Source organism: Nanorana parkeri, unplaced genomic scaffold, assembly GCF_000935625.1.
Source record: "Nanorana parkeri isolate BGI_ZX_2015 unplaced genomic scaffold, ASM93562v1 scaffold180, whole genome shotgun sequence".
Taxonomy (NCBI): Eukaryota; Metazoa; Chordata; class Amphibia; order Anura; family Dicroglossidae; genus Nanorana; species Nanorana parkeri.
This window is the reverse complement of record NW_017306448.1, coordinates 2,134,680-2,146,245: the sequence shown is the minus strand read 5'-3', so window position 1 is coordinate 2,146,245 and position 11,566 is coordinate 2,134,680. Positions and strand designations below refer to the sequence as shown.

The 11,566-nt window shown below is 40.5% G+C and overlaps 1 protein-coding gene across 1 annotated transcript in view; it reads left to right on the top strand.

Moving 5' to 3' along the window:
- Positions 1-11,566, top strand: part of CPZ (carboxypeptidase Z) — an 89,683-nt gene that overhangs the window by 9,352 nt on the left and 68,765 nt on the right. Inside the window, exon 2 of the mRNA XM_018554965.1 lies at positions 10,509-10,538. Within this exon, the coding sequence (XP_018410467.1) occupies positions 10,509-10,538 (30 nt within the window). The remainder of the gene's footprint in view (positions 1-10,508; positions 10,539-11,566) is intronic.

Sequence of the window (11,566 nt, the reverse complement as noted above, 5' to 3'; positions counted from 1 at the left end):
TTCGGCTTTCAGCACGGCTCAGCCGAGCCGATGCATATGCGTTCGGCTCGGCTGAGCCGCTCGGCCATGATCGGGAGCTGTACGGGCTATTGTGAATAGCCCATACAGCAGGCTCTCAGTTCGAATTAACCGATGGACTCCCGTAACCGAAGGATCGGCCGAAGCTACGGCTAGATCCTTCGGCAGCTTCGTGAATAGACCCCATTGTTTTCTTTTGGTCCCAAGGAACACTTGGGTCTATTTTTAAATACTGTTGCACAAGATTTACAAAACATTCGCCCAAGATTCAAAAATGTTTCTAATCAGATTCAATTAAGAAAATGTGTGAATCCTGGGTAATAGTTGTGTGAATCTTGAGTGAAAACATGTATAAATAGACCCCCAAGTGTCCCTGGGCACAATAGAAAGTCTGGTGTTAGAAAGCTGCAGATAGAATGCGCTTATGACACCCATGTGTACGATCCCTTGTGCTCCGTTTTACTAGATATTCACTTACAATTAACGTTTAAAACATATGCTGACTGACTGCAGCAACCAAGCAACCACCATCAGATATTGGAAAGACTTCCTAAACTCAGGGTCTCAGTATGAGTCTGTATGACCCAAATTTAATATGCCTCCGGAGATAAATATTCCCTTTCCTACTGTATATATAATGAATTGTCCCAGAGCTCATTCCATTAACCTAACCACAGCCCTGGGGCATAATACAATTTAATGGCCTTGTCATTTAATAAATTGGAGAGGAAAATGCTGAAAAACTGGAGAGGTTATTCCAGAGACTAGTCTATGTTTTATTCAAAGAACAAGAAGAATTTGAAACGCCTTTGTTCTCAAATACACCTCCGTGTGAGGACATTTTACATAGGTTTAATAATATTAGAAAATCTGCTTATACCACAGCAGCTTCTACCGTAGAAGAGCAAGGCAGGACATAAACAAAATGCATTGAATGCTCCAAGGTGCTAGGTCATGTTAATTACCTCCTTGTCCAGATAACTAGGAAGTGTTGAGACTTGCTTTACTGCCCATTATGTGGAATGCAGAGGGTCTGCCTCTACCAATAAACCACTCATTTTCTAACAACTTTTGTCATTGTTCTAGAAGAATTTTATGCCGTAGGGGAAGTAAACATAAAATAAATGTTTCACCATCCTAAGCAATGTTTCAGTAGACATTAACATTTCCAGGAAGGCTAATTATGTATATACAATGCCTGGCCAAAAAAAAGAAAAAGTCACACACTAATATTTTGTTGGACCACCCTTAGTTTTGATTATGGCACACATTCACTGTGGCATCGTTTCCATAAGCTTATGCAATGTCACAACATTTATTTCCATCCAGAGATTAATTCATTTTTTAGTGATGATGGGAGATTTGGACCACTGCCTAAAGTCTTCTCCAGCACATCCCAAGGATTCTCAATGGAGTTAAGGTCTGTGGTGACCAATTAATGCGTACAAATGATGTCTCATGCTCCCTGAACCACACTTTCACGATTTGAGCCCGATGAATCCTGGAATTGTCATCTTGGAATATGGCCAATGTGCCATCAGGGAAGAAAAAATCAGTTGATGGAAAAACCTTGTCATTCAGGTAGGCAGCTGACCTAACTTTTTGGGACATAACATTGCTGAACCTAGAGCTGACCAGTTGGAGCAACCCAAGATTATAACACTATCCAATCGAAGGCTCTGACCTATTTGCTTAGCTAAAGCCAGGTGGAGACTTTTTTTTTTGGCCAGACAGTGTATATGGTCCTCATATGCCACTGCTCATATGGGCCCTTATTTCCAAGATGTCTGGTATTTAAAGGGATGTAGAGATAGGTCACCAGCACTCAACGAGTTAAAACGCAAAAAATGAGTTGCATTATTGTGGAATTAGATTAGAATACCAATGTTCCAGGGTCACACAGGGTCCCTTTATCAGGGAACACTGTATAACTTATTGAGTTCTGGTGACCTATCTCTACATTGCTGGGCATTTGCGGTGCGCCATCCATTGCGGTAACTTTGAGCACCGAATCTATCACTATTGGTCAGTAAGCTGTAAGGTGTGCAGCTAGCATCTGCATAATTTTATAGTATTTAAAGGGAACTTCCCAATTGCTGAAAGCAATGTTTGTTTCCAGGCAGAGCACAAGTGTGCAATACTATGAACAGTGATGTGCCTGCCCTTTAATCAGGACTGATAGGCAATATCAGCTTTCAGCACTGGTTGGAAGTTTTACTTCTGTAAAGGCAGCCATACATCAGTAGAATTTTGTAGCAAAAATTTTTTTTTTCAGAATGTTTGATTCTCTAATAGTTGATGAGGTCAAATGATGATTGATTGACCACAGGGAGGGGAAAACAATCGAAGCAACAGGATGGAAATATTTTCTGAAACAAAATTCTAACAATGAATATGGTTTTTCTTCGGGAAACTTCATTCACTCTCAAATTGAATGGTAAAATCAGACGAAAGTTTGAACAACATTCATCAAGTCACTGATGGCATTTATTGAATGTTCTGATGAGATATTTCATATGAACATTCGTACAAGAATCTAACAGTGTATAGCCAGCATGAAACATGGTCACATTGCAGCCCCTCCACACTGACACACAGTTACCAGAATCTCCTCTTTAGAGCCAGAGCCAGCTGTTCTCACTCCCTCCCATATCTGTCCCTCCAATGGGTGCTGGAGGAACAGGGAGGGGAGGAGACCATGAGCTGAGCGACAGTTTTACTGTCCCACACCAGTTATGTAAATATTGGGAAGAGTATATTAACTCTACCAGTACTTCTTCTTTAAAGAGCCATTGAACTCTGGAAGATGGGCCCAAACAAAGGCAGGCAGAAGCAAAGGACTAGTCACCAGTATTGCATGTGGTCTCCATGTAGTGGATCTTTTCTACTTTTCTGACTTATCATGTCTGGTTTTGTCTCCATGTGGAGGTGGACATCTTGGTAGAGGCAGAGCTTCGCTTCCTCTTGTCAGAGCAAGCAGCACAGTAGTTGCATCACCAAATTCCACTTTAAGGGCCCGTGTTGACGAGCTTTTGTTTCTCTGTAGGACTGCTCTTTTCTTCCCATAAAAATGTATAGCAATGCAAAAGCAGAGGAAGAAAGTCAAACTGCACTTGCAATGAATGAAATTAAAGCATGCTGCATTTTGCCATCAAAGTGCGATTAACACAGACCCTAAATCTGTTAAGACTAGCAGTCAAATGCAGCAATGCCTTAGATCTCACACTGCAGATATACAGCTGTGTGCCTAGGTATACCAGGGATAGGGTTGTGCTCGATGTTTGAGCCGAACGAGAGTTTGACTCGAACATCGGCAGGCGCAAGACTTTGCCCAATAAGTGCACAGAGAACTGTGTGAGCCATGATTGGGCAAAGTCATGATGACTTTGCCCAATCATGACTCACCTGTTACAACTGTAAACTGTTGGGCGGTGCTAGCTGTCACTGCGTGGATTCACATCAGGGTACCCCTTTAACCTCAAACAAAAAAAAGAAGGGATTCGGGCCGCCTACTACTTGTAGGTTGTCCAAGGGTTAATTCAGATATCGGGACGGACCATCGTTATCGATTTATAAAAAATTATTATTTATTTAGTATAGCAAAATGAATCACAAACATAGGCCAATCTTTCTTCATTGACCAATAAAAACAAAAATGAAGCAACATGAACTGATCATTATTTTTCTTGCTTTAGCTGGAGCTGTTTAAATTCAAGTGTTCTATATCACCTCCGTCGGATTTTCCTATATGTCAATCTTCTCCTTTTGGTTACAAAGTATATTTAATGTCTTAAATGTCTTCCCCCTATGGGTTCCCTTCTGGGCTTACTACTTATGGTTTTGGGTGTTTAGTCCTTCTTGTTTGGTACCGGTGGTAAGATTAACCACTACCTTGCCTTGATCAGTGTCTTTCTGCTGGTGGCACCGATCACCTGTGATTAGTTAGAGACTTTCATAGGTCCCCTGATGGTATTCGGAGGTAAGCTATGCCTTTGTGTGGAGGCAGCTGAGACTGTTGCCGCTAGTTAGCAATTAGTAATCAATATGGTTTCGCGGCAAATACTATAATGTGAGTATGCTTTTTAACTTTCTATTTAGGATTATGATTTCACTCGATTAATCCGAAATTTCATTTTTCCTTATTATGACAGTAGTTTTTCTTTTGAGAGAACAAAGATTTTTACTCACGTATCCAGTTGTCAGTCTTTTTGCGTATTGTTTAGCTTACCTCTCCATTACCTCTCCATTTTGAGGGGAAGGTTTCGTTAGTTTTATATGTTTTTTGCATATAGGAAAATCCGACGGAGGTGATATAGAACACTTGAATTTAAACAGCTCCAGCTAAAGCAAGAAAAATAATGATCAGTTCATGCTGCTTCATTTTTGTTTTTATTGGTCAATGAAGAAAGATTGGCCTATGTTTGTGATTCATTTTGCTATACTAAATAAATAATATTTTTTTATAAATCGATAACGATGGTCCGTCCCGATATCTGAATTAACCCTTGGGCAACCTACAAGTAGTAGGCGGCCCAAATCCCTTCTTTTTTTGTTTGATGTATGCTTTTGGTTAAGAATTGGTTAAATCGGACCATTACTAAAGGGTAATAGGTTAGAGCTGTACCTCCAGAAGCGAACAAACCTCTCTTGCATTCAAAAGTTTTAGCCCCGAGCCAGACTCGGGAATACCGCCAGGGAGGTTAATAAACCTTTAATACCCCTTTAAAGGGGTACCCAGATTCACATAATACCCCTTAATGAAGTGGCACCCATATACACTTTTTATGGACAATAAATTGCATATAAGGCTTCAAAATGAGGACATTTAATTTTTAAAATTCTACCCCCATAGACTTGCATTGAGTTTCGAATTCAAACTTTTCCCATGTTTGAAAAGTTTGAATTCGAACCGAACATTGGGGTGTTCGGCTCATCACTAACCAGGAATTGCAGTGCTATTTTTCAGGAGGAGTTCAAGAAAAAAAAAGAGACATTTTTCCAGAGTACTGCTTAGGCACTTTTAAAAATTCTAGATTTTCCCTATAACATAGCAACATGTCACTTGCTGTTCCCCAGCTAAGAGCCTTCTGGAAATGCTGATTACCTATCTATCTTTGATATGCACTGAGCCCCTGACCTGCCTGGCCTGCAGCTTGTGTATGAACTGGCATATTTGTCTTGCCCCATATGTCTGTCATGTCTGCATTCAGGACTAATTTCCCTACTTCAGGACCATAGGCCTCCGGAAGGCCCATGTCCATACAGCCTGAAGGATGTAATTATAAGTAAGCAAAGCCGTTGTGTCAGGACATTTAGTCGTAAGGTCATGTTTGCATTTGACTGATAAAAAAAAACAGGGTCTAGTCTATACTTGTTTCCTTTCACAAGACATTTCTGTGAGTCTTATTCCAGATAAAACCCCCTCAGATAATGCAGATAAACTCTTTTGGCTGACCTCATTTGTCCCCTAGCTCAGTGTGAAGACCACAAACACTCATTTTATAGGCTGAGCTGACAAGCAATTTTGTTTGTTACAGTTTTTCGCAGTTTTTTTTTGAATCGACATTGCTCAACTTTTTGTTCAATATTGCTCAACTGACTGTTGCGCAAAATCATAATTGTTGTCCCTTAGGGTGAGTAAGCTTGTTTTATAAAGATAGCCACCAAGATACATCTCATACGCAGGAAAAATTAAAATGTCCCTGGGACAAATCCACAGAACCCCCCCCGCCCCCCACACACACACACCTTATATACAAGAAAGTTATAAGTAGATTTAACACTTAATAACATTGCGCTTGCTAAAGCACTGTGTACCATAAACAACTGCATTTTAAAAAAACTTATTTTAATCTTTTTTTCCCATCCTTTTGTGCATCTCAGTGCTAGGATCTCTTGCAACCTCTTTGCAGCCATTTCCTGCCTTCATGTGCTACAGCGATGGCTCGATGGAATTTCTCAGGGCACGGTGACAACAGTGCGCCATTCGTACAGAATGTGTGTCTTTAAACAGCACCTTGTAGTCTGCACCAGAAGTCTAAGTGGGAGACTAGGGCACAGGGTCTGCACATGGACCTTCACGGCAGAATTGACTGAACCAGATTTAAAGATAATGAAAATGACTTTAACGTTTTTAAAGCATATATGAGATTTAATGATCGCGTTAAGGGCTCTGTTTAGCCTCTCGATTAAAGGGTTCAGTTTTCTTTCTGTTTTAGATTATATGTCATGTAAACCCACAAAAAGGGGAGTAACCGTTCTGCTTGGGCTTCATGATTTTATGGGACTGAGGCCAGCAGCATTTTCTGCATTGCCTGGAAGCTGCATCATTTGTAATTGTGTTTTTGATTTTGCTTGGTGCTACCTAATCCTGACGCTAACTTCCACAGGCCATCAGATAGTACTGACCATACAAATCTTTAAATGCATCATACCCTCAAAACCCAGAAAGATGTACAAACTTTATACACAAAATTTCTACCCCAACATGTGATTTTCTTGGATTAATGCCACAGCTATTAGCCTATGCAGTAGAAACATTGCTGCCACAGCTCTCTTAATTATTGTACCTATTCTTTCTGTTTTAAAAGAGCAACTAAATTCAAATTCCTGAAAAGTCACCATCTAACAGGGCCCGTTCACACCAAAATTGGACCTAAATTGCACCAAATAAAATGGTTCCCTTGAGCAAAAGGAAATCCCAAAATGGAACTGTCTAATAAGTATTTAATCACATATACATTTCATCATAATACATTTTAATGAAGTAGAAAAAAGTATAAACCACACAGAACATACATTTAAAACCTTAAAATACAAAAACTCCCCTACAGCAGCTCAGTAATGAATATAGCTAATAGCATAGATATAATTACCCTTCGCGGGTGGTAGGCAGTCACTTAGTGAGTGAATCCAATTCTGAAGAGACAAGTCGGATACAAAAGTATTGTTGTGGTTAAAGTGGTTACTCACTCCATATGATGCCTCAGTGCAGCGATCTACACAGGTCCCAAAGTATGGCAATCCACACAGATTGATGGTTTCTCAGCAATCACCCATAAACAGGGAGAGGAGAGATATCTATAAGAGGATTCAAGTTGGGTGATCGTAGGGGTCACTCTAGACCATTCATCAAGATTAAGTTTACTCCACAGGGTTCCTGGGTGCACGTGCACAAGAAGGCTGTCTCCACCGTATATGGTACCAGAGATATCTCCTGTTCGTTCCGTCGCACAATGCGGCCAGGTTGATGTGTCTCCGAGTGACGGCTCTCAGCCTACAGACAACAGATCCAATTGCCGCTACGGTAACCCAGGCTTGGTTCATTCGGTAGCGAAGCCTCCAACCCGCCACAGGTTTAAAAGTATATCGGATTGATCAGAGGGAAGTGGGAAGCATGCTAGCCCTGACGCGTTTCCCCCCAGTAAGTGGGGCTTCTTCAGAGGGGCGTGAATGTCTCTACTTGACACTGGTGGTTTATATAATTCGTAGATTAATTAAATAATTATTCCATCAATTAAGCATATTTGTCAAAAATCTTTCATGAGCCGCTGCTAACACTAGCCCTGAGCCCTATACTGAGTGTCCCTGTTCATTCATAAGATGAGTACAGTGTTTACTATATCTACAACTATGAATGAACAGGAGGTGATGTAGATCACTCCCAATTATTCATAATTGAGGATATAGTACACATACAATGTCCTCAATTATCTACAAACACTCAGCAATCACTGATCGCTGAGTGTTTGCACTTGCTCTCCTCTCTGACACGCTGTCACAGGAGGCTGAGCGAGCGGTGCGGGAGGAGAGCTCCGCCTCCTGTGACAGCGCGGCCTGTCTCCACCCCCACACCGCTCTGCCGGACTGTGATAATCATTATACAGCGCAATGGAGAATACCACCAGCTATAGATGACTACAAATCCCAGCAATAATAAATTATACAGCGCAATGCAGAATAACGCCAGCTACAGAGGACTACAAATCCCAGCAATAGTACACTATAGTGTACTATTGCTCCGATTTGTTGTATTCCTCTAAAGCTGCTGGTATTTTGCATTGCGGCGCTGTATAATGTACTATATTCCACACCACACTTTTTTTTACTTCCACCGCTCCAAGCTTGCTCCCGTGAGGGACTACAATCTCAATACAAACTAGTAGTCCATCACTGGAGCCTTTTTTTTAATCCGATTAATCGAACTTAATAATCGGCCAACTAATAGATTTTGAAAATAATCGTTAGCTGCAGCCCTAGCCTTACTACTGGCGATCTCAGGTCACAGGCCGCAATGTCTGCCAGGTGATCTGAGATTCTATTTTTAAGCATACGTTTGGTTTTACCCACATAAAACATATCGCATTTACAGAGCATTAGATATATTACCCCTTTGGTCTCACAGTTGGCGAAGTGACGGGTTTTAATCTTTTTTCCTCTGGGGGTAGTTCTTTCTGTTCCAGTTTGAATGTATCTGCAAAACGTGCATTTTTGGCACTGGAAGGTTCCCTGGTATTTGCAACATTTACCTCTATTAGTATCGTATTCAGTGTTAGTTAGTTTATCTTTAAGGGATGGACATCGGCGATATGTTATGGTGGGTTTATTACGCAGGAATTTAGATATCCTGGTGTCTTCTGTTAGACAGCGCCAGTGTCTACTCAGAATTCTGGAAACCTCATTATGTTGGTTATTAAAGGTTAGAATTAATCTCACTAGTGGGTCCTCATATTGACTACCTTTAGATGTACTTTTTTTCTTCCCCTTTGTCCTCGATCTAGCTTTTGCTCTTCTGTATCATTTTTTAAGGATTTTATTGGAGTACCCTCTTGCTCTTAATCTACTTCTAAGATTTTTGGCTTCCCTTTCAAAGTCGGCATCGGTCGTGCAATTTCGCCCGACTCTTAGGTATTGGCCATAAGGGATGCTGTTCTTTAGAGTCAGTGGGTGGGCACTGATGGCCTCTAAAATAGCATTACCAGCAGTGTCCTTCCTGTATAGACTGGTGTACAGAACCCCTTTGTCATCCTTACATATTAACACATCCAAGAATGGCAATCTCTCTGGATCTACTGTCAGTGTGAATTTAAAATTTAGTGTGTTAAAATTCAAGATATTGACAAAGTCCAGTAGTAGTGCTCTCCCTCCTGTCCATAACATGAGGATATTGTCTATGTACCTGTGCCATGATAGAATATGGCACAAGTACATAGACAAGTCCTCCCTGGCTCACAAGTCCTGTTCCCATCCGCCCAGATATAAATTGCCATAGGATGGTGCACACCTAGTTCCCATCGCAGTTCCTTGTTTTTGTAGATAATACTTTCCATTGAAAAGAAAGGCATTATGGGTTAGGATAAATTCCAGTCGTTGTAACAAGAATCCATTGTGTTCGCTTTCTGAGGTTCCTAATGTGGCCAGGAATCCATCAGTCATCTCTAAACCTTTGGAATGTGGTATTAAGGAGTATAGGGCCTCAACATCCAAACCCACCAGTAATGTGTCGGATGGTACTTCCAGATCTTCAATGAGAGAGATTAGATGTGGGGTGTCTCTAACATAAGAGGCCAGGGATTCAACATGCGGTCGAAGAAAGTGATCCACATAGGTACTTATATTTTCGGTGAGTGACCCACAGCCTGAGACAATAGGTCTCCCTGGGGGTTTATCCAGACACTTATGGATCTTGGGGAGTGCATAAAAGACCTGCGCTCTGGGAAAATTGCACCCTCCATTTTACATCCCTTTCATTGCTTTTTTTCCCATTTTTTTCCAATCTTTATGGGAAGTAACATGTCCTAAGTGGACAAACGTCACTGTATTGCTTTTTTTTTAAACTTGCTTTGTGTTTACATGCATTTTTGACGCATTGCATTGTGCTGAAATAAAGTAGGGCACGCTCTACTTTTTTTCAGTGCACTCCAACACAACGCAGTGGTGTGAACTGCTACCATTCACACACATACATTTTTTGGTTCCCTCCCATTGACATCCGTTGAATCCATTGAAACGGATCACAACGGATTTGATGTGAATGGGGTCTTATGGGATTAATATAACCCCAGATCATGGGATACCCCTCGACTGATGGTTGGTTGGCTACTGTTCCTACACTGGTCTCCTTCAGTTATACCTTCTATGCTCTGTGATAACTATATACGGTGATAACTAAGACAGAATTTATCTCATTTTGTAGAGATTTCCTATCATTTTCTGTTCAGAATATAATTGGAAATACAGACAGCAAAAAATAATGATAGTGGTTTTAATATTTTCCTACTTTATGCAAAGTAAAAAGAGCTTTTGGCTGTACATGCACTTCAAGAATGTAGACAGTGAATATTCTTCAGGTTTTAGTAGTGGGCAGAACCAGCTGTACACACAGCAGTGTAGGAACACACTCAGTGCATGTGATGCTAATCCTAGGATATGGATATTCTACATAGGTTGAATTTTTACCTTTTTAACCTTTTCCTATTTTATGTCTACAGGGCGATGCATGGATCCTGCTTCAGAAAAAAGTAAGCAATGTATCAAGTAATGTGTGCACAAAAGGCTTTAGATAATTCTGGTGGTAGGATTACTGTAATCAATGGAGGTGCAGCCATTCCCAGTTACCTGAGGCTTGGTGGGGTATGAACTCCATCTGGGAGTACCTGGGCTCAATGCATGATTTTACTTTGCTTTTTTAGAGGTGCCAATCTGATATAAAAGATAACATGAATGTGTTGTGATCACAAGCCAGTAGCCAGTTCCAAGGCCCGAACACTCAAAAGGTCATTTATTTTGTGTAAGCTCTTACACGGACCAATATGGAGCTTACACAGTAATTAGACTAATAGGGCAGTGGGGCAGTGGTGGAAAGGTATTAGTTGAGGGGTGGCCTATCAAGAGCACCTGTTCCTTTTGTCTTTTCAGTACAGAGTGAAATATTTAAGCACTGCAGATCTGAGAGTGCTGAACCACTTACACCAGTGATAGTTATGCCTCTGCTTTACTTGTGGTGGCTTCTAATTACACTCCTCTGTGATTTGTTTTTTCCACCATTAGTAAACTTACGTTTTATGGGATTTTATTTTGTTAACACAAATCAATTAAATATTATTTAAAAATTCTGGAATCCTGACAGTCAGGATATATATGTAGATGTGCTCAAGTGCCATCTCCTGCATTATTAACTGTGTCCATTTTTAGCCACCTTCCTCTCCTTTACATACATTTTAGCTCCTGGCTGATGTTAATTAACGTTTCCATGGTAACTCTTCTGGTTTCCTATCAATCACCAAATGTTAGGATCTGAAGAAACAAAGAGAATGTCAGTTACAGCATTTTTGTACCCCAAAAAAGCTTTCAATTTCGTCCTGATATAAATAGCGAATCACATTGATACCATAATTAACTTCTGTTTCACAAGCACATTCAACGTGATCTGTGCTTCCCTGAGATAACGTAAAGTACTGCTAAAACAAAACAAAAATGTTATATTAATAAAGGAACTAATAATATTGATTATGGATATACAGCATATATATATATATATATATATATA